The 23,029-nt window shown below is 35.2% G+C and overlaps 1 protein-coding gene across 4 annotated transcripts in view; it reads left to right on the top strand.

Moving 5' to 3' along the window:
• Positions 1 to 18,144, top strand: part of LNX2 (ligand of numb-protein X 2) — a 73,076-nt gene extending 54,932 nt beyond the window's left edge. For all 4 annotated transcript variants that reach the window (XM_081298131.1, XM_081298134.1, XM_081298133.1 and 1 more), the window contains 6 exons: positions 912 to 1,280; positions 4,843 to 4,983; positions 8,548 to 8,725; positions 11,050 to 11,281; positions 14,941 to 15,099; positions 17,421 to 18,144. In XM_081298131.1, the coding sequence (XP_081154257.1) occupies positions 912 to 1,280; positions 4,843 to 4,983; positions 8,548 to 8,725; positions 11,050 to 11,281; positions 14,941 to 15,099; positions 17,421 to 17,556 (1,215 nt within the window). In that variant the 3' untranslated portion in view covers positions 17,557 to 18,144. The remainder of the gene's footprint in view (positions 1 to 911; positions 1,281 to 4,842; positions 4,984 to 8,547; positions 8,726 to 11,049; positions 11,282 to 14,940; positions 15,100 to 17,420) is intronic.
• Positions 18,145 to 23,029: the final 4,885 nt, after the last annotated feature.

The raw sequence follows: 23,029 nt of genomic DNA, 5'->3' as shown, positions 1-23,029 counted from the left end.
GATGAAATTTTTAAAAAGAGGTGAAAAGCAATAAGATTCTAGTTAGTAATGTTCAAGTTAGTAAAGTTCATCCCAGGAAAAAGAAACCAGCAAACCCCCAAAAGATAAATCAATCTCATAAATAGGAAAGGGGAGATCTGGCTTAACATGAATTTATATGAAAAAGATTTAAGAATTTCAGGTGATCACAAACACCTAACTCATAGCCTGCCCCAATGAAAATGTTCAGAGAATGTTTGTTTTAAGTCAGACCAATTCAAAGAATTCTAATTGTTTAAGAAAAAAAAAACCCTAAAAATTATGATTATTTACTAGATGAATATTTGAACTGGATGTATTTTCTAAGTGATCTTACACGTCCAAGGATCAGTCACTATAATTATTTCAAGGTTGTAAAATTTAATAAATGATATCTAGTATTGAATTATGATTAGCGAGTCAGATATATACTTGTATAATAAAGAATTAAGAGTGAAATTTTAATTACCTACTTTTCTTAGAAAGTCACTCATCTAACGTAGGTTGTGCACTTGGAATGTGCCATTTTCCTTAAAATAGAATTCAGTTTATTTTCTCTGGGTTAAGTGTACTTCATTTGGAAAAACAAATTTGTAACCCAGTGGAGCTCTGGTTTATCAGTTAGTATGCCAGAACCAAGGACTCTAATTCAAGACTATCATCAAAGCCTATGATCCTAACTCCTATTCTCTATCCAGTTCTAGTAAGTTGATTTTAGAAACTGTATTTTTAAATGTCTTCAAATTGGTTTTCTTTATAAATAATGTAAAATGCTGTATAGCATTTTCACAATCTTATTTCTATTGAAAGTGGCATACAAACATTTCTGCAAATTAAGAAAATGAAAGATTATTATGTGTTGATCCTAATTTTGTTTTTTTTTTTTTCCCTAGGTCAACAACTATGATATCAGCAATGTGTCCCATAACTATGCCAGAGCTGTCCTTTCCCAGCCCTGTAACACTCTGCATCTTACTGTGCTGCGGGAGAGGCGCTTTGGCAACCGAGCATACACCCATTCTGACAGCAACTCTCCACGGGAAGAGGTTTTCCATGTGGTTCTTCATAAACGGGACTCTGGAGAACAGCTTGGCATTAAATTAGTACGAAGGACAGATGAGCCAGGTGTTTTTATTCTTGACTTGTTGGAAGGGGGTCTGGCTGCCCAGGATGGCAGGCTTAGCAGCAACGATCGTGTGCTGGCCATCAACGGGCATGACCTGAAGCATGGGACCCCAGAGCTTGCTGCCCAGATTATTCAGGTAGATGCCGAATGTTGAGCCTTAACATCTGGCTATATTTGTTTTGACTGGTGCATAACATCAAAATTCAGGAAACATTTGATAAACTGTATTAGAAAGATCAGACATGGCTACCTTAATTCTTCAAAATTCACACTAGTATAAGTTTTCTTGTAGACAAAGGTTTTTTTTTTTTTTTCTTTCTATAAACTGTCTCCCTGTGTAAACTTTTGTGTGGATTCTTCACAGCATAAGCTCTACAGTTCACAGTCTCATTTGATTGCTGGATTCCACCTAGTAAGCAAGATACAACAGAGAGCAGTGTCTACCTTTAATGAGGAGGAAGGTGGAGCTCAGGGAAACTGTAATTACCAAGGCTATGACTTAGCAGTGGTTTTATAACTTTTAACTCCCCTTAACTCCCCTTTTAACTCCCCTTCAGGATCTATATAAGTAAGGGGCAAATAATATTTTAATAAGAAAAATCTTTGCATGGTGGCACACGCCTATAATCCCAGTGGCTCAGGAGGCTGAGGCAAGAGGATTTCGAGTTCAAAGCCAGCCTCAGCAAAAGCAAGGCACTAAGCAACTCAGTGAAACCCTGTCTCTAAATAAAATACAAAATATGGCTGAGGTTGTAGCTCAGAGTTCAATCCCTAGTACTCTGCCCTGCCCCCGCCCCCCCAAAAAAAGAATAATCTTTCTTGGCCTGGTGTGGTGATGCACACCTGTAGTCCCAGCTTCTATTTATTTTCATTTAAGATGCCCATAACATTGTTGACAGAAATATATAGACTAAGAATTAATAGGACAAGTGCAGTTGTATCAATATGTAATCATACATTTGTGGACATACACATAAAAAATGTTTGGAATGATGTTCTATAACATTAATGTGTTTATACTGAATGTGATTTAAGTGTCTTGTTTTCTATATTTTTCCTTCATTTTTTGTAACCCCAAAACAGTAAGACTTCTGATTTTTTTTCATAAAGGACCTTAAATTGAGCAACTTCAATTTTCCAGAGTTTAGGAAATTTTATACCACAAAATATGATGCCTTCAGTTATAAAAATTCAAATATGAAATATCAGGGAAAATTTTTAAAGTTTCTACTTGTATGTTACACATTCTACATTTTGGTTAGAAACTCATTTAAGATAACGAGTATTTAAACATTGCCTGTTTATGAGTGTGTTTAGAATATTTAAGTATTGACTGAGAAAATGTACAAATAATAGCGTATTCCTCTTATTAGTCTTCTTACTTCATAAAGTACACTTGACTTTTTTATTTCCTCAAATTCATGAAACTACTAGATTTCTTTTTTCTTCTTTCTTTCTCCTTTTTGTTATCTTCTCCCTCCCACCATTCTTCACTCTCACAAGATGAGCTAGTTTTCAGCAGTATAGCAACTGGCTAATGTCCACAGAAATGAGTCTCAATAATTATCTTTTCAAGAATTTTAAAGCTATCCAATTTCTTTAAACCTCAAGTCTATAAAATGAGATCAATACCTGAATCTCCTCTCAGTGTAATAAAAGGGGTGAAGACTTGGATATTATATAGTTAAATGTTCATCGTTATTTGATTCTGTGTTGCAAATAACATTTCTCAGTGACTGTCGACCTGATGCTCAATTATAATGATGCTGGTTTTGCTTTATAGCTTTTTGTTGTGCTTACTTTAAGAAAAACACCTTTGTGTTTCACATTTATCACTGTGGGGTATGGCCTCTATCATTAAATGCCACAGCATGCTGCAGAACCTATAGATCATCTCTGGATTCGCTCCCGCTGCTCTGTACAATGTTCTTCTTGAAAACATGTCTTCTCTCTAATAATGGCTGCCCCTACGTATTTCATAAGAGTATTAGATAACACATTTTATGATGTGTTTAAAACACTTTGAATTCCTTAAAAATTGAAAAAAGCACTAGTTTTTTTCCATGTTTTGTTTCTAAGTTTAAGTCATTTTGCTAAAGTCACTCCAGAATGATCAGAAAGACTTTTATGAATGATTCTAGGGCTTTATCTGGGCAGTTGATGGGGAGGAAACATGCTGTTTTCATTAGCTAATATTTTAAAAATTCTGTGGTTGAAACACATATACACATACACACACACACACACACACATAGGTATGTAAGTGTTAAATTATTTTAGAGGTTTGTGACTATCATTTTAAAACTGTTTTAAACATAGATTCATACCTATTATACTAATTTATAATCCCAGCAACAAGGGCATTCACTCATGGATTGCCGTTTTGTGATTTGGACAGCCTACATTTTAATTTCTAATTATTTATTTATTTAGGTAGTAGAGGTTGAACCCAAGGGTACTTTACCACTGAGCTACATCCCCAGCCCTTCCTATTTTTTATTTTGAGGGTCTCACTGAGTTGCTGAGGGTCTTACTAGGTTGCTGGTGACTGCTCCCAAACTTGCAGTCCTCTTATTTTAGCCTCCCAAATTGTTGGGATTACAGATGTACACCACTGCATCCAACAGCACCCTACATTTTTAAAATTTTGATTTCTAACAAAATGTTTGCTTTTTTAAAAACCCTAAAACATTAAATGCATCGGCTTTTGAAATTATACTAAACCCGCATGCTAGTCTGTCATTTAAATTCTAAATGCACACTTCATCACATTCACAGAATTTTGTCTTTCAAGCAATTTTTGAAAAAAAAAAAAGGATTTGCTTCCATTAATAGGTGTGTATAAGCAGCTTACAACTAAAGTTGAAATACTGATTTTTTATTATAAAGTAAGCAGGAAGGAAAATTAGTCTGTATAATGAAATGAAATCCCAAAAGGAGCCATTCATCTCTTCACACAGTGCAATGTAATAATCTGTGATTTGTCAGAATTTTAAATAACAGGATTCTGAACACTTCTCCTTGGCATTTACCCTTTAAATCAAGTTCCTGAACTGCGTGGAGATGCTGGCTGAATGTTATTCCTTTGTTATTTTGAAGAAATTGTCTGAAACTGTTTAGTTTAATAAAATGCTTAAATAACAAATGATTTGTAGTATAGTATTCAAATTGTTATTTATTTTTCAATTTAAAAGCTTAAAAAAGTGATTTCTTAATATTTTGACTTCAATCATGAGGAAGATTTCTACTTTTTATCACAATTTGTAAAATAAAGCTCTCATAATTTCCCATAGGAATAATAGTAAAATTGGGAGTGTGGCCATGCCAAGAACAGACATCAAGTAAATCATACCGGAACTTTTAAAATAAGAACAAAATAAATTTTCAAACATAATAGGTGTGAATCTCTGTTTGAATTAAGATTACAGGCCTCTAAATTTAAAATGAAGGTCATCAACATCTAAAACAGTTTAATATGCACGTGTGTGTGTGTGTGTGTGTGTGTGTGTGTGTGTGTGTTTCAGCCACAGAAATTTTAAAATATTAGCTAATGAAAAGAACTTCATCCTCCCTGCCACTAGATATATTCAGCTGCCCAGTTAAAGCCCTTAAACAATGATTGAGAAGTGCATAGTGTAATCTTTTTAAAATGGCAACCATTCTTCATGACAGTGTTTCCTCCTATGTGTTTCCTCCAGGCCAGTGGGGAGAGAGTGCAATTAACAATTGCTAGACCAGGAAAACCCCAGCCTGGTAACACCATCCGAGAAACAGGAAGTCACAACAGCAGCCAGCACCATGCACAGCTGCCCTCTCACAGCAGACCAAGCTCACATAAGGTGAGGTGGTTTTTGTTAATGTATGTTGTCCTCAAAGAATCACTATTACAAGCTTATAAATTTTAAATGGAGGCATTTTATATGCAAATCATACCTCAATAAATGGATTTTTTGGAACAATTTAATTGCAGGCTATTATTCTATTGAAAGTTTGTATCTTGGAGAGTCAACTTTCGTTGTCTCAATTCCTCAGCCACAAGAGATGGTTTCTTGGCAGGGAATGTTCCTCTGTCAAGTGGTTGACAAGAAGTATATGATCTTCCAGAAAAATCTGTTTGCTTAGTACTACTTGAAAGTGAGATTTATCTTGGGTTGCTTATTTAACTGTAAGTATTAGTTATATGATTGAAAAAGTATCAAAAAGATCAACATGTCAGTATTTAACAGTTGGGCACATTGCTTGCATAATAATTATATTTGTGAATATTAAACATGAATCATAAATTTTAAAAAATATTTTTAGTTGTAGATGGACATACTAACTTTATTTTGTTTATTTAGGTTTTTTTTTGTTGTTGTTGTTGTTTTAAATGGGTGCTGGGGATCGAACCCAGTGCCTCATGCATGCTAGGCGAGTGCTCTACCACTGAGCCACAACCCCATCCTGTGAATCATAAATTTTGATAGCTACATGTATAACATGTTTTCATGTGATAACTTAGAGGAATATTATCCTATTACAACATTAAAATTCCCATGTGTTGAACTTTGTTACTGCTGCCTCCAAATTACTAAACTGGCTTTATAATATATTCCAAGGTATTTATCTGTGCTGAGAATTTTGATGTCTCACTTGGTAATTACAAAACTCAAAAAAGAATGGTACTTTAGCATTCTTGGTATTACTTACTCCATGCATCCTTCCTTTAAACTAAACTTCCAGTTGGACAGGAATTTTAAAACAATGATGTAATGCTTACCCAGTTATCTGAACATGAAAGCTAAATAGGAGCTTCTAAAGTTATTCTTCTTAAGTAAAATTACTAAAGTCCTTGGCTTAACAAAAACTGATTGATCTGCTTAAAACCCATAGAAAGTTCCTTATCTGCTAAAGCAGCCTTTAAATTGAAGTATAACATTTGAGAGAATAATTCCCCTTAGAATCTACTGTTGGTATCCTAAGAAAGCATAGCTGAAAGGCAGTATTTTTGGCCCATAAAGTTAATCTGGTTTTCCAAGCTAAGTATAAATGTGTCACTAGTTTTTGATTTAGTTAATATTTAAGAGAAATTATAACCACAGAATTGTTCTCTTGTTTGAACAAAAATCAAAATGTATAAAGGAAACCTATAACTTTGCCTTCATAATGATGACTATGAAACAATACCTGTGACCATTATTGTTTTGAAAAAGATTTTGAATGTTTCATATATCTAGTTGCTTCCATTACTATATATTAATATATGCTTTAATATATATATAATATGTATATATAATATATGTAAATATATTCTTTTATATTATGAAATGGTAATATAAAGCAAAAGATAATGAAATCTTTTATGCCTCTGATTTTTTTACATTAATTTTGAGACACAGATGTCTGACAAAATTAGAATGTCAAGACAATTTTGAAAATTCTATTTAATCATTCTAGTATTCATATTTTTAAAAAATTCATATTAATTTTTCTAAATATTCATATTTTTATTTTTTGTTTTGGGCACAGATATATTTCTTTCATAAATTTGCTATTTTTTATCCTCATTAATTTTTATGTGACACTGTTTTAATGAATAAGGCCAAATTCATTCTTAATTTTAGGTACTTTATATTCCCTCATTGGTTAGAACAACGACATAGAATGAATTATAAATTTAGCTGTTTTCTTCTAGCAGATTGCATATGTTATATCAGGATCTGATTAAGAAAAAGATCTCCCATGGAAACCAAATTCACCCAGATTCACCAAGACAACCTATTCAGATGGTTGTAATCATCATTAAAAAGTACAGTACACACTACACCTCTTAATAACTGCTTTGATAAGCATTTATGTGATTTTTGAACCTTTAGTTCCTTGAAGCATACTAAATATAATCTTTGAAGTTTGCTTTAGTTCCCTGAGGAAAAATTGCATACATTTTAGCCATCTGAAGCTATAAAATAACTGCCCTTATTAATTGACTAAATTCATAAGGGTATGTTTAAATAAGTGTACTCAAGGCTATTTCCCTTAGTTGTCTTCATGACCAAATTGTGTTTGGCCAGTTTTGAAGAATACTAACATAAATTTCATACCTTTAGATAGAAGACTACCTTAACAATGTTGACAAGTTCACAGCATCAGAACATTTTTCTAAGAATTCTATGCTGCTATACAAGTAGTTCCTTTGATAAATTTCAATCATGCATGGATTGCACGTCAATAGAAGGGCAGATGAGCTTAGATTTCCAGACTTAATTTAGAGATTTGGCAAATACCATCATCAACAGTTAAGTACATGTCAGCTTTTAAAAATAATATTATATATACTTTTGACATGTGTAACTTCAAATCTCTTGTGCAGTCACTTGCAATTGCAGGTTACCTGATTTCTCTGAGCTTGTTTCCTCGTCTATAAAATGGAGTCAGTAATAGTATTTACTTTCAACACCATTGTGAGGATTAAATGAAAGAATGCAAGCAGGCCACTAACTTTGCACATATTAAGCCTAGTAAATGTTAGTTATTATTTTAATATTGATATTGCATATGTATACCTTATTACTGAATTCTAATTCAAAGAACAGTGACATTTTAGATTCTCCTTTTTTCTTACTATCAGGAGTGTCTTGGTATGAATAACAGTAACAAATGTTAGTAAAGATAGCTTTTTCCTGCTGGGTACAGTGGCGCACACCTATAAAAAGACTGGTGAGGATGTGGCTCAGCAATTAAGCAGCCCTGGGTTCAATCGCTGGTACCAATCAATCAATCAATATTTTTTTCCTGAGAATATTGGTTCATTGGAAATTTATTTACACGTCATTAATATTTTCAAAAATGTGGTTATTTTGTATCGTTTCAGCTTTTTATGAAGGTTTTGAAAGTAGATTTGCATTTGCCTCATGACCAAGCACTTACAGTCCTCATCAGTAAAAATCAGAAGATAGGTCTCTAGCCTTTTTTTTTGGCAGTTTGCAAAATCCACACTTTACTTTTGTACTCTTCTATTAACTTTTCTTACAACTATTTAGGGAGAAAGATACAAGTAAAATTAATTGGCTTGTTTTCAGAATTTAAAACTCAAAAGCATTATTTACTTTTACAGAGTTGATCTATCTTGGAGCTCAAGATAATTATACAAATGATGTGTTGATATTTTTTTTGACTTCCATATATCAACAGTTCTAAATTTTTTGAGTTTCATAAATATTATATAAAAATAAATTAGTTCAAAGTTTGACACTGATATTAAGTGTACCTATTAAGAACTATGTGTTGCTTTTAGTCGTTGGGGGTAAAAAAATAAAATCACTTTATAAATGCTACATAGGTATCACCTTGGTTTAATAAGCTGTTTTTACCTCAGCTATCTATTATTTCATTATTCAATATATAGTTTTTTCTTTTTGCTTTAGGATCTTACTCAGTGTGTTACATGTCAAGAAAAACATATTACTGTAAAAAAGGAACCACATGAGTCCCTTGGAATGACAGTTGCTGGGGGCAGAGGAAGCAAGAGTGGTGAACTGCCCATATTTGTGACCAGTGTACCACCTCATGGCTGCCTTGCACGAGATGGCAGAATCAAGAGAGGTAAGATAGGATCTGGAGCATTTCCACCAAATCTTATCCCTGATGAAGAGTATTTACATGTGGTTATGATGGCTCATACCTATTTCCCAGCTACTGGGGAAGCTGGGGCAGGAGAATCAAAAGTTTGAGGACAGCCTGGGGGGAAAAAAAAAAAGCATGTCTTCAGAGTTTCCTATTAATGTCCTTGAATGTCCCTTGCATGTGATATCTTCCTATAGGGTTAGGTAAATACCCAATATAAAAGAAAATTGTTGAGGGCTGGGGATATATCTCAGTTGGTAGAGTGCTTGCCTTGAATGCACAAGGCCCTGGGTTCAATCCCCAGCACCACAAAAAAAGAAAAAAAAAATTGCTGAAACTTAATAAGGATTCCAGAATTTACAAACTATTACTTTGTTGGATTTTTTTTTTTTTGGAAAAAATCCTCTAAAAGACTTATGCTTCAGCATTATAGCAGGTACTCTGAAGATTCATCTCATTAAAATATAAATGATGCTTGTGATAAAATGTGTATGTAGAAGAGGACTCAAAGAGGAGGTGGGGCAGAAGACAATTTTATTTTAGGGACAAACTCACTAGTTTAAGTTCCTTCCCTATGCTCTGTAATTTGCATAGATGGGAAGGTGTAACTTATCAGTATTACTATTGATAAAAACAACAGTCTTTATTGACTTAGTTGTTCATATGGAAAGAAAATTGAGCCTAAAATTTGTTTTCCTTTAGACTCCTGCCTCATACCATATGCAAAAATTAACTTATAGTGGATCCAAGACCTAAATTCAGAGCTAAAAGTCTTAGGAGAAAACACAAATGTAAATCCTCATGACCTTGGATTGTGCACTAGTTTCTTAGATAGACACTAAGAGGTCAAGTCACAAAAGAAAAAAATTAGGGAAGCTAAACTTCATCAGAATTAAAACATTTTGTGCTGCAAAGACCACCACCTAGAAAGTTTAAAAAAAAAAAAAAAGAATGAGAGAAAATATTTGCAAATCATATGTGTGTGTGTGTGTGTGTGTGTGTGTGTGTGTATAAATGATATATCTAGAATATATAAGAAACTATTCAAACAATAAAAAATAAACAGCCTAGAGAGACTGAAAGGTGATTAGTGGTTGCTTAGGTTTTATAGGTGGGGAGTGACTGCTCATGGGGTTTCTCAGGGGGTGATAAAAATGTTCTAAAAATTATTGTGGTAGTGGTTGCACAATATGCTACAAACCATAAAACAATGTATTTTTAATGAGCAAATCGAATAGTATGTGAACTATTATATCAAGCTGCCTTGATATAATAGTTCACATACAACCACTACCACAATAATTTTTCGAACATTTTTATCACCCCCTTTTAAGTTATTTGTCCAGTTTTAAAATTGAGGTAATTTTAGTTCCTTGTATTTTCCAAGTTTTCTACAATGAAAAAGTTTGCCTTTAATAATCTGAAAAATAGATGATAAATTGGGAAAGGGGGATTTTTCTATAGACTTTCTAGCACAAATGTCTGCTTCCTATAAAACTAATCCTTTCTTTCCTAAGCTTTTCTATAATCCCCATCATGCTTTTTCATTATTATTTGGGAAAGCAACAAATACGTCTTTTCTCTCTCAAGCAAGGGAAAATGTTTAAATCACAAGTTTCTGTCGACTGGCCCAATGGTGTCTTCTCTGTGCATGTTTTAGGTTTTTTTACCCTGAGTGAACTATGCAGGGTTGTCTTTATGTATAGAACTGTGTAAGTATTAACTAGAATATACTTAAAATTTATTTCTAAAAAAGTAAAAGGTCAAATAGCTTTTGAACTGGAAAAAAAAAAACTATAGAAATAGCTGAAATTCAAAGTAAAGAAATAAATATGCCCAGGGCCTGTAGATGACAAAACTCAAGTGAATGATTTGAATTTCCAATCATATCAAGGTGCCATAAGCCATACTTCTTTCTCTGTATTCTTTCTCTGTATTATGACATTATTTAAAATTTTTTAAATATTTATTTTTTAGTTGTAGTTGCACACAGTACCTTTATTTATATGTGGTGCTGAGAATGGAAACCAGGACCTCGCGCATACTAGGCGAGCGCTCTACCCCTGAGCCACAACCCCAGCCCTGTTATTACTTTAAATTTTAAAATTTTGAACCATTTTGGAATGTTTTCAATGAATTGGACTTGTTATCACTGCTGTAAAAATTATAAAGAAGTAAAAAGTGACCTTTTTACCTTACCTGAGTTATTGAAACCTTTGTTGATTAGTTTACAGACAAGTTTTGTAGGGAAATGATCATTTGGTGACCAGAGGACATATATTTTGGTTTCTTCATTTGAATAGGTGATGTGCTGCTGAATATCAATGGCATTGATTTGACCAATCTGAGTCACAGTGAGGCTGTTGCTATGCTAAAAGCCAGTGCTGCTTCTCCAGCTGTTGTCCTTAAAGCACTGGAGGTCCAGATTGTTGAGGAGGCAACTCAGACCTCAGAAGAGCAGCCAAGTACTTTCAGTGAGAACGAGTATGATGCCAGTTGGTCTCCATCCTGGGTCATGTGGCTTGGACTTCCAAGGTATTGATAGCTTTTTGTTGTTTTGTGGAGTAATACTTGCAGTTCTCTTCAGTGAAAATTAATATAGTGAACTTACTTCTTGTTGAGAGCAAAGGCCTTAATTAGATAAAAGTATCAACATCAAATCAGATTATTTTTTAAATTTTTTCCTATTACATTTTAAAAGAGATTCAATAACAAGAGCTAAGCTAAAAAGATTTACCTGTTTATAAAAACAAGGAAAGCAGTTCTGCCCATCCTGATTAAGGATCTCATGTATGCTGGCCATAAGTTTGGCTGTGCCAGTTGCTTGCTTAGAAAAGCTGCCATTACCAACACTCATTCTGATCTGTGCTTAGACTTCACATGCATCTTTCACATGAAAAACCAAGCTGGTGCTTGAGGCTATACCCTATTACAGGAGCCTTTTTAAAAGTCCCTTTTTATCTTTTTAACTTTCACTAAAAAGGCAGGATTTGGGGGTTTTGTTAGACACACAAATTTCAAAGCCAAATCATTTTATTTGTAGCTATTCCACCTTTTTAAAGAGTCTATTGCTTCGTAACTGACTATGACCAACCCAAAACATTCTGTAGTTGGTTTGTGTCAGGGTCATAGAAGCACATGGAACCTCCAGTGACATCTTCCTTCCTCTGGACGGTTGTTCTTGGTATTAAGATGGCAAGAATGTATGTTACTATCTTTAGTTTCTAAGTCAGTTTCAATTCTTTTTTTTTTTAAATACTTATTTTTTAGGTGTAGATGAATACAACACAATGCCTTTATTTTTATGTGGTTCTGAGGATTGAACCCAGGCCCCGCCCGTGCTAGGCGAGCACACTACCGCTGAGCCACAATCTCAACCCAGTTTCAATTCTTACTGTATAAAAGTCTAAAAGTGAGCTATGATGAAACATTTTGACTCTTAACCAAATATAAAAATTACTGTCTTTAAAATAAATAAATAAACAAGACAACTGTACCAGTTTCTGGACCATCTGATTCATGTGCAATAAAGTTATAATAACTAGTAGTCATATAGTGCTTTATTGTTTCCCCTTTTTGGTTTTGGTATGGGGATTGAACTCAGGGGTACTTAATCACTGAGCCACATCCCCAGCCCTTTTTATTATTGTATTTTGAGGTAGGGTCTTGCTAAGTTGCTTAGGGCCTCACTAAATTGCTGACGCTGGCTCGGAACTTGCAGTCATCCTGCATCAGCCTCCTGCTAGATTATAGGTGTATGCCACCATGCCCAGCTCCTAGTGCTTTGTAGTTTATAAAATACTTTCACATAAAAAATATCAGGGAAAAAAGCACAAATATTATTGGATTTTATTTATTGCTAACCTAACTGGCTTGTTCTCTTGGTTAAGAGGGGAGCAGGGGAGACAATTAAAGGCCTAAAACTGGAGTAGAATTCATGTCTCACAGACCTGTAGAGATCTTGTGAAGAAAGCTTTTGGGTTTTTTTGTTTATCTGTCTTTGCATCAAAGATGATTACATCATATATGTTTATTCCGTGCATCAAAACTGATTTTTTTTCCCCCATTGGAAGATAAACAAAGACATCATGGCTGCTGTTAACTTCCTACAGAGCTACTATATAAATTGTGACGTTCCAGCTGTCAGAGGGAACTCATTTATCTTGTTCAGTTCTCAAACTGATACCTGAACCTGTCCATGTAAACCTAGAATGGCAGGACCAGTGGATAAGAAGCCAGCTGCCCAAGCTGCACAAGTGCCAATGAGTGCTAGAGAGCTGCTGTGCCCCCTGCTGATGGAGCAAGCAGAGTGGTGACATCTTTGGGAAAGACACTGGACCTAGTACTTCCATTAATCGTCCTTGTCTGTTATGCAAGTCTAGTTTTGGGTTCAGCATGTTCATATCTTTGTAAACAGAATTTTCTTATGTGTCAAGCACAGTAAGAAAGGTTTGGGATGAGAAATAGGCTATATAGTAAAAATCTATTTCTGAGCCACCTGTATTAAAGGAAAACCCTTTGAACAAAAGGCCACTATTGCATGGATTTACAGAGGTCCCTGTTGTTCATGGACTTATATTTAATAGCCACGCATCTTTCTTTGTGAGTGTAGGTAGCCTGTATGAGCAGATTTCATGCCACACAGAGTTGCAGCTCTGCATTTCCTGAAAAGGGAGACTCTTCCACTCTTCTTTGCTGGAAGCATACCAGAAAACTATTTTTTTGTTTGTTGAAAGAGATTGAGAATAATAAAAATAATCTTCACTGTTCCTGAAAATCAGGCCAATGAATAGGATCTTTCTCCATCTCAGAATCCTCTTTAAAAGTCCTTGTCAGTGAGCTAAGAAACTAGATTGGAAACTAGATTAGAAATTTTGACATATGTATCACTTTACAGAAGTAGCAATATTAAAAAATCTTATTTAATATATTAAAAACAAGAAAATCTTGCCCTATATTTCTATAGATCTGATTTCACTTAATAATGAAAGATTTTTTATTACAAAAAGATATTTTTCTATAATTTAAAAAAAATAATTTTTTTTCAGTTTTTACTTATTGCTTATTTCCACATCTATAGAACTGTGAACATATAAGTAGATTTTCCCCCCCCTCACTGGACAACATTCTCCAAACTGACGGTAACATTTTAACAATAGCATCTCAGTGTTAGTGATATAAAAAGGAAAGACATATTTTTAGGTTAGTATTTTCCAATCTAAGTACTGTTTTGGGGTTTTTTTGTTTTGTTTTGTTTTTTTGTTTTTTGTTTTTTTGGTGCCGGGGATTGGACTCAGGGCACTTGACTTGACCACTGAGACACATCTCCAGCCCTATTTTGTATTTCATTTAGAGACATGGTCTCACTGAGTTTCTTAGCACCTCACAGTTGCTCAGGCTGGCTTTGAACTCGCAATTATCCTGTCTCAGCCTTCCAAGCCACTGGGAGTACAGGTATGCACCACCATGCCCAGCCTATGTACTGTTTTGACTTTAGATCTTCACTTAAAATGAAAACATTCTGAGTGAAAAAAGAACAACAAATAACTTATCATATGAACTGCTAATAGGACCTGAGGTGGGGCTTCTGGGAGGCAAAAGATAATTGTGTACCTAAAGCTTTTGGAAAGCTTCAGTAGTGGTCATTTTCTTCTTTTATTTGAGAGTTGAGAGTGACAATACTAGATGTCTTTGATACCAATTTGTGATTATTATAAATTCAAGTGATTATTAGTATTAAGGATGTTGTTAGCAATACAGTGAGCAAATATAGGCACATCATCTTTTCTTTTTTTTACATATTCTGAGATGCCATCAGTAATCAGGTATATTTAAAGCTTCTCTGAGTGCATGTGTTTAGTATACAGCTTCACTTGGGAAGAGGAGACTGAAAAAGGCTGGAAAGATTTGAGTCTACCTAGGACTGCCTCTGTGCTGAAAAATGGGTGGTCAAAGTTATATAGTTGGGGCCGGAGGTATAGTGCATTGCTAGAGCACTTGCCTTTCATGCACAAGGCCCTGAGCTCAATACCCAGCATCAAAAATACTACTAATATGAAAAGGAAATAAAGTAACTTTCTCTTTTTTACCAAGAGTGTTGTGTATACCATGTTGTGGAGTTTTAGCAACGATAAACAGGCTATCTATCAGAGACTCCACTTTAACTTTTTCTCTATTCTTGTGTTTATTCACAGCGCCCTTCATAGCTGCCATGATATAGTTTTACGAAGAAGCTACTTGGGAAGCTGGGGCTTTAGTATTGTAGGAGGATATGAGGAGAACCATACCAATCAGCCTTTCTTCATTAAAACCATTGTCTTGGGAACTCCTGCTTATTATGATGGAAGATTAAAGTGAGTAGTGTTCTCATTAATGATGGAATTTGTGTTTGTTAAGCTACACATGATCTAGCCCAGGGTTTAGTACCCAGTTCAGCCTGCTCTCCATTTTTGTAAATAAAGTTATTGCAACACAGCCATGCTTATTTATTGATAACGTCTATGGCTGCTTCCATACAGACTTGAGTTGGTGTGACAGAAACCATATGACTGAAACTTTGTGTGATTCACAAAACCTATAATATTTACCATGTTTCCAGAAAACATTTGCCAACCCTGTCGAGGCCGGAGTACCACTTTTACTAACTTATCACTTAAAAGCTGTATTTTATTAATCTAATGACCAGAACTGAACCTGAGTCATTTGATTGAATATATTGTAACATGATGACAATCTCTGAGCAGTTTTTCCACACAGACTACTTAGGTTCAGTCCTGTCATTAGATGACTATTTTATTTTTCTACCTGAAACATCAGGCAGATATTTATAGGAACTCCATGAGGGAGGATTTTTTTTTTTTTTTTTAAACCAAGGATTGAACTCACGGGCACTCAACCACTGAACTACATCCCCAGTCCTTTTTATTTTTTACTTTGAGATAGGGTTTCACTAAGCGGCTTGAGGCCTCACTAAGTTGCTGAGGCTGGCTTTGAACTTGCAACCCTTCTAACTCAGCCTCCTGAGCTTCTGGGATTACACGCATGTGCTGCCATGCCTGGGGAGGGAGGAATTTTGTTGCATTTATTGTTATGTCTTGAGCAGCTCCTATAGCAGTGTCTTGCATGTAGTAAGATCTTGGTGTATATTTGGTGAATGAATGTGCAGTAGTTTACCATATGCCAGGCATAGTGCTAAGGGCTGTGGGTGCATCATTTAACCTTAACACCCCTGGAATGTTTTACAGACAAACTAACTGAAGCTAGGGAAGGCTTAAGAAACTTGCCCACAACCAGATAGCTGAAAGTGATTGACTGGCATTCAAACTCAGGATTGCCTGGCTCCAGAGCCCTGGCTTCAGACTTCTGCTGACAGCCACCACTAGACCTCACCCAGCCAGCTTTTCTGTTTCAAAGTTTAGGCACTGGGAGAAGAAAGGAAAGTGTCATGTCAAGAGATTATCACCAAGAGGAAGGAAGAGGTGCTCGACTGTAAAGTCTTAGTACCTAGTTTTCAATGGAAGAACCTGTGGTTGTTTTTTTAAGTAAATATATTCTTCTGTGTGCAGTGATACACACCTGCAATCCTGGCAATTCAGAAGACTGAAACAGGAGAATGGCCTCAGCAACTTAGACCCTATCTCAAAAAATAAAAAGGGCTGGGAATGTGGCTTAGTGATAAAGCACTCCTGGGTTAAATCTCTAGTCCCACCCCCCCAAAAAAGTAAATGTATTCATACTAGACAAAATGCTGAACATCGGTGGTTTATACTGTTTGCAAAGAGGAAGAGACACTTAAATAATATTGTGAAAAGCTAATCAAAAATATGCTCCAGATCAGTCTCTATTGATAAAGACGAAAAGGGTCATCACTTTAGGATGAACAAATGAATTAATCATTCTCTTCAACTAAATTATCTGCCAGGCCTCAGTTACTTAGTTTATTGATTTTTACCTCACCTACTTCCAAAAATGAAATTCATATTCATATTCATGTTGTTGTAAACTAAAAGTGAAACAAATCAAGGATGATAATAAAAGTTGTTAGAAGGATAAAAAAAAGTCCTCAGATTTGTCACCCACTTTATACTTGGAGGACAATGAGTATTGTAGCTGAAAGAAGAGGAAGTATGAGTCTTATTCGAATAATTTAACCCTCAGGTATATGAGCTCTAAGAATAAATAGAGAAATAATAATCAAAACAATAACTAATGGGCTAGGGACGTAACTCAGTGGTAAAGCACCTGCCTAGCCTGTGCACAGCCCTGGATTTGCCCCCAGCACCACAAAAATTAAAAAATAAAAAGTGTAATAATAACAGTGTCCAACACTCTCCAAATGCATCATTTGGTGTTTTTATTTATTTATTTAGAAAAGAGTATACACCGATTCTCCTTATTGTATGCCTAAGCTAGTATGTGAATTATTCTACTTGTTCTTCAACTCCACTTATTAGTTATGAGAGGGGTTCGTACAGGGATATTCTTCGTTAGCCAGGGAAAGCCAGCAAGTATATGTTTTAAAAATTTTCTAGATGGTTCTCAAAATAGATAATATACCATTGTTGTTGACAGTAAACCCATAAGTAAAATTGAGATTTTCATACTGAACAGTTGGGATCTTTTACATGTCCTTAAAATAATAACATTGTTTCTGTTTCTATTTGTCTTTAACCAGATGCGGAGACATGATAGTGGCGGTAAATGGCCTCTCAACTGTGGGCATGAGCCATTCTGCACTGGTTCCCATGTTGAAAGAACAGAGGAACAAAGTCACTCTGACTGTTATTTGTTGGCCTGGCAGCCTCGTATAGAGTTTTGGTTTCCAGTCTTGCCTCTTCATTTTTAGGTTTTTGAAAGGAACCCCCTTGGTTTCATGTGTTTCTGTTTGTTAGGAGCTACTGGCACAGCTGGTGTATGCAGGGCCAAAACCCACAAAGATCATCCTTTCATTTTCGTTTAAAAGGCTTCCTGAAGTTAGTTATATTTCTTTTAGCTTGGAAACAGTCTTCTGCCAACCCTGGTGAGTTTATATTTTCAGAATTCAGACTCTTGGTGGTCAAATTGTAACCTATGGTTACAAACTGTGACCTAGCCAGTTGGATAAAAGTGGTGGTTCTTTGTTTTCAGTAACTAAATCATAAAATGAGTTCTATATCCCCCAAGATCAGTGTCAGTGCAGCCACTGACAAAAGCATTTACTGCCTCTGTCATAACCATGAATGGCTGGGTACATTTTAAGTTTGTGTGATAACAGTTGCTCATTTTTCATTGTTATCAACATTTCAAAACATCACAGTTTATAAAGTGCTTTTTCTGGTTTGTTTTATTTCTACTTTAATCTCTCAGTATTTGTCAGTGATGAAGATATAAGTCTGACGCTATGATAGACTTTTTTTTTTTTAATAATGTACCATTATTAGAGGAGTAGAGAATAAAACATAAAATGTTATCTGTTATCCAGAGACAAAGAAATTTGGGTGGTAATTATAGCTTAGTGCTGGAGATATAAAGCTGCATTTACTAAAACAGTCCAAAAGCATTAAAGATTAATTTCCAAAGGAACATTTTGCTATGTAGGAAAAATTTGAAGCCGTTTTTGCTAAAAATCATTTCTAGAGTTTGTATTTTATTTATCAGCAATCTTGTCTGGAAATGTTTTTGTGATTCATGCAGTTAAATTAGATGATAAAGACCATATTGCTATTAAATACGTATATATGTATCACAGCTGAGTAGGAGAAGGGAGACCTTTTTTATTTTATTGAGAATAGGAACTTTTCTTTGTTGAGTGTTTTAGAAACTCTTTAGTTTTCCCATTATTTCTTAAGAACTTATTGTTTCAAGAGATTGAAAAGCTCATTTAAAAAAAATCTGAAATAGTAGGTTTTAGATGTTAATGTCTATCAGTCTGCTCTTGGTCACTAAACTTTCATATTTTGGAAATGTTTTTGAAAACTGTGCTTTATTCGACATGATTGTTCTCTGGAGAGTACATAAGGAAGTGAATAAGAAAGATATCTTTACCTTATTATCTTATGCATACTTGAAAAAAGTTTCAGTTAGAAACCTAGTTCAGAATCTGAGCTAATTTATAAGTGACCTCTGTAATAAATGGTATTGATAATCAGAGAATGTATTTCAAAATATCACAGTATATTAAGAAGCATGATCACTTTATTTTCAAACCTAGCTATTGCATTGGAGGAGTTTGTTGTATGTATAGCATGTCACTGATTATTCCAGTTTTATAATGATTTTTTAAAAACATATCTCTTTAGAGTAAATAAAAATTGGCAACAGTAATTGCTACTGATTTGTTCAACCCCTTAACTGCACTGTATGGTCAACATGTAACCATGATACAGTGGAATGCCCCATGCAGTATATTACTGTTATGCAATGATTGGCTTTTGAAGCAATTTGATATTGAAGTGCTTTGATATTCTAATTGACATGGAACAAGTTTTTTTCCTGCTTCCCAAATAGAATTTTGTAACCAACTTTGCTATTTTTTTTTAAACAGTTTGTAAGAATGTGTCATTTCTTGGGGAGAGGCCATCCATCAACAAATATCATAACTGCTACTTTGTTATATATAAAATACTTATATTGAACCTGGTGGTCTAATGAGTCTTTAGGAAGAAGATTTTTTTTTTCAATATTATTTTTATCATGGAAATCTCAGAATCAGCTTAAGCTATAATAGATTTCATGAGAAAAGACTAGAGCTTTTGGTCAGAATGATATTTGGTGATGGAAACTTGTTCATAATTTATTGCTACTGTGGAAATATTTGCATTTTCTCATTTAATCTTTTACAGTTAAATATTTTGATTTGTTCTGTGCCTTCAGTTTAAATTATTTCAGGACTTTTTTGGACATGTTTAAATAATGGTATGATAATCATTCAGGATGGAAATAAAAGTCATCCTTTCCATAACAGCAGTATTGTCTCTTTTCTTGAACAGCAAATATTAACTCAATCAGGAGCTCTTATTTTTGTTCATGGCCCTTCCATTCTTAAAATAACACCAGGCCTGAGCCCTCAGGATCACAAGTGTCCCTTCCTACTCTCATTCCTGCAAGTAGAACACAGGTGATAGAATATGTATTGACTTGTGAATTTCATCTCTGCAGGAGCTCTAGACTACTTCATTGTTCAATGAGACCCTGAAATGTGAGCAATGGTACATGTTGAAAGATAATATATAATATCTTGAATACATTAGATTATAGAATATTATTAAATTAATGCCATCAGTTTTTTACGTTTTCTAATGTGGTTTAGTAGGAATTTTTACATTGCATTAAATGGCAAAACTTATAAAATTTCAGTCAAACTCACTGATCCCCTCACCCTTTCCTTGACACAGCATTTGCCAGGGCAGGTAATCTTGGCATCATGGTTTCTGTTCTTTAGACGGCTTTGATCATCCCTGCAACTTTTTTTTTTTTTTAATGGAAAAAAAAAAAACAGATAAAGCAGGTGTGGCTCATTGGTAGAGTGTGTGCCACATGTGCTTGAGGCCCTGGGTTCAATCCCAAGCACCACACACACAAACACACATAAGCACAAAGAAATAAAATTGGCTCCCATTTTCCTTTTAAACTTGGCGTACCCTGTGGTTTGATCTCTAGTCTGGCATTCCAGATGGCTCCTCAGTCCTATTGACCCTCTGATACTCCAGCAGGCTCCTCAGACCCCCAGTTCCTGGCCTCCCAACACATACATATACTGTTTCCTCAAACTGTGAGACCTTCCCTTCTCTGCAAGTTCAGGTTCCCACGTTTGAAGGCCTGACTTGAGTCTGCCCTGCCTGTCGGATGCCACTCCCCTTTGCCTGCTTGCCTCTGGATTTGCATTTAATCTGCCTCTATCACTTGCTATTTAATTATTGTCATAGTTTTAAGCACCTTCTTTACTGCCAACTTGTAGTGTGGAGTATTCTCCCAATGCCCTAGGTCTAGCTCCCATGATCTATTGGCTCAATATCCTGTTATTCGATGGCATCTACTTCCCAAATAGAAATGTGTAAGCATTTGACAACCTCCACTCTTTGAATCCAAACCCTTAAGCCTATCAGAAGTCCTTTCCTAAATTTCATCTCTGGTCATATCCTTGTCCTATTTGAAAACCATCAGCGTTCTACATGGTCTACAAGATACCGTGAAAATGGCTTGGTAATCTGGTCCTGCAGTCTTATGAGACACCCTTTCTTGCTTAATGTATAAACCATCCCCCTCACTTACCCATCTTCTGTGTCCGCAGGGGCTGATTTGGTCCAAGTGACCATCTTCTGGGAAACCTTTACCAATCTCTGGGTGATTTTTTTTTTTTACCCTTGTAAAGGCTTTATTGAATTCTGTTTTTATGGTCATAGTTGTACAGTAGGGAGACAAGAACTTGCCAGATAGTTTCTTGATTACCCCATCTGCAGTTGTTTTTTAAATTAGACAAAGGACTGAGGACAGTAGAGTTCATGCTTGGCGTACCTAAAACGTTCTATCCTTAGCACTGCACATACATACTCACACACAAAAAAAAAATTCAATAGCAAATGTCAGATTCAGTCCCCTCTGAAGAGATTCCAGGGGAAGACTCTAGGCCTACTGTCCTTTTTCTATTCCAGGACCCTACATTACATTTAGTTGGCATGTCTCCTTAGGCTCCTCTTGACTGGGATGTTTTCTCAGGCTTTCTTTGCTTGGGAGCATCCCAACAGTGTTGAAGAGTATTGGTCAGGTAAATGGTAACTTGCCTGTCATTAGAACTTGCTGTTTTGTTTTTGTTTTTATTTTGTCATGGTTAAACTGCTATATAAGCATTTGGGAAGAAAATATCTGAGAACAAATGCCATTGATCTCATATCAAGGGTACATACCATCAACATGACATCTGTTTTGTCATACTGAGCAGGTGCAGTGACATCTCACTGGTTTCATTTTACATTTCCCTGGTTACTGGTGAAGTCAAGTATCTTCTCCATGTTTGCCAGCCATTCAGACATCCTCTGATGAGCAACCATTTTCTCATGGGCTGTTTGTGTTTCTATTATTGGCTTATAAAAATTATTTATTCTGTATGTTATAACTAGCAGATTATATATGTGCAACTGTCTTCTCCCAACTCATGACTTCTCTTTTCAAGTTTGTAATGATATGATAAACCAATATTCCTCATTATTATATTGACAGAGGTATAAATAGCAGATAAGCAGATTGTTCTTGTCTACTTTTACAATTTCTTCATCTGCCAGAGATTGTCCACTTACATTATTCTGATGATTGTACTTTTTCCTTTCATCTTAATTTTTGCTTTCAATTTACTCTGCCTTTCTATGCTTTATGATTTCTTCTACAGAATTATAGATTTGTTTCTCTTATCAGTTACCCTTGAATTTTTCTTTGTGCATACTTAACATAAAGTCTCACCTTGATCACTCAGTTACTCTGCCCTTTCTCTGTAGTATGAGAGCCTCAGACTGTATGAACTGCAAATGCTATACTGTCTGACTTAGCCATGGTTGTAGCTTCTCTTTATTCTCTTGTGCACTTGACCATTATTACATGTTATATATTCATGGTTTGGCTACATTTTGTTTCTGAACTAATCAAACTATTGAAAAACAGATACAAACACATCAAGACAGGCATAATAATAACATCCCACAAAGAATATGTGCAAAACAGGCTAGAATGGGACTGGTGGGAACTCTAATCCAGACAATGTGGAGTTTGGCAATTGCAGTCCAGACCTAAGAAGAGATTTCATAAAAACTTGGGATGCAGGGCTGGGGTTGTGGCTCAGTGGTAGAGTGCTCGCCTAGCAGGTGCGAGGCCCTGGGTTTGAACCTCAGCACCACATAAGAATAAGTAAATAAGATAAAGGTATTGTGTCCAACTACAACTAAAAAAAAAAAAAAAAAAAAAAAAAAACTTGGGATGCAGTATCACTGTTACCATTAATGCCAAGATCCAAGCTTTGGGACTTACTAATGTAATTTTTCATTTTCCAGCAGGGAGACAAGGGCAGTCCTGCAAAGATGACTGTCATCTATTTTTCTAGAGCAGATGCAACTTACATTATAAACCTAGAGACATGTTTTCGTATGAAAAAAATTGGAAGGCAAGTGTGTAAGCATTTTGTAACTGTAATAAAATACTTCAGATAATCACCTTTAGAAAAGGAAAGGTTTATTTTCGGCTCACAGTTTCAGAGGTTTCAGTCCATGGTCAGTTTGGCCACATTGTTTTTTTAGGCCTGTGGCCAAGCAGTATATCAGC

Source organism: Spermophilus citellus, assembly GCF_964194105.1.
Source record: "Spermophilus citellus genome assembly, chromosome: 1".
NCBI classification, from domain to species: domain Eukaryota; kingdom Metazoa; phylum Chordata; class Mammalia; order Rodentia; family Sciuridae; genus Spermophilus; species Spermophilus citellus.
The sequence above is the reverse complement of the archived record's forward strand: the minus strand, read 5'-3'. Positions and strand labels throughout refer to the sequence as shown.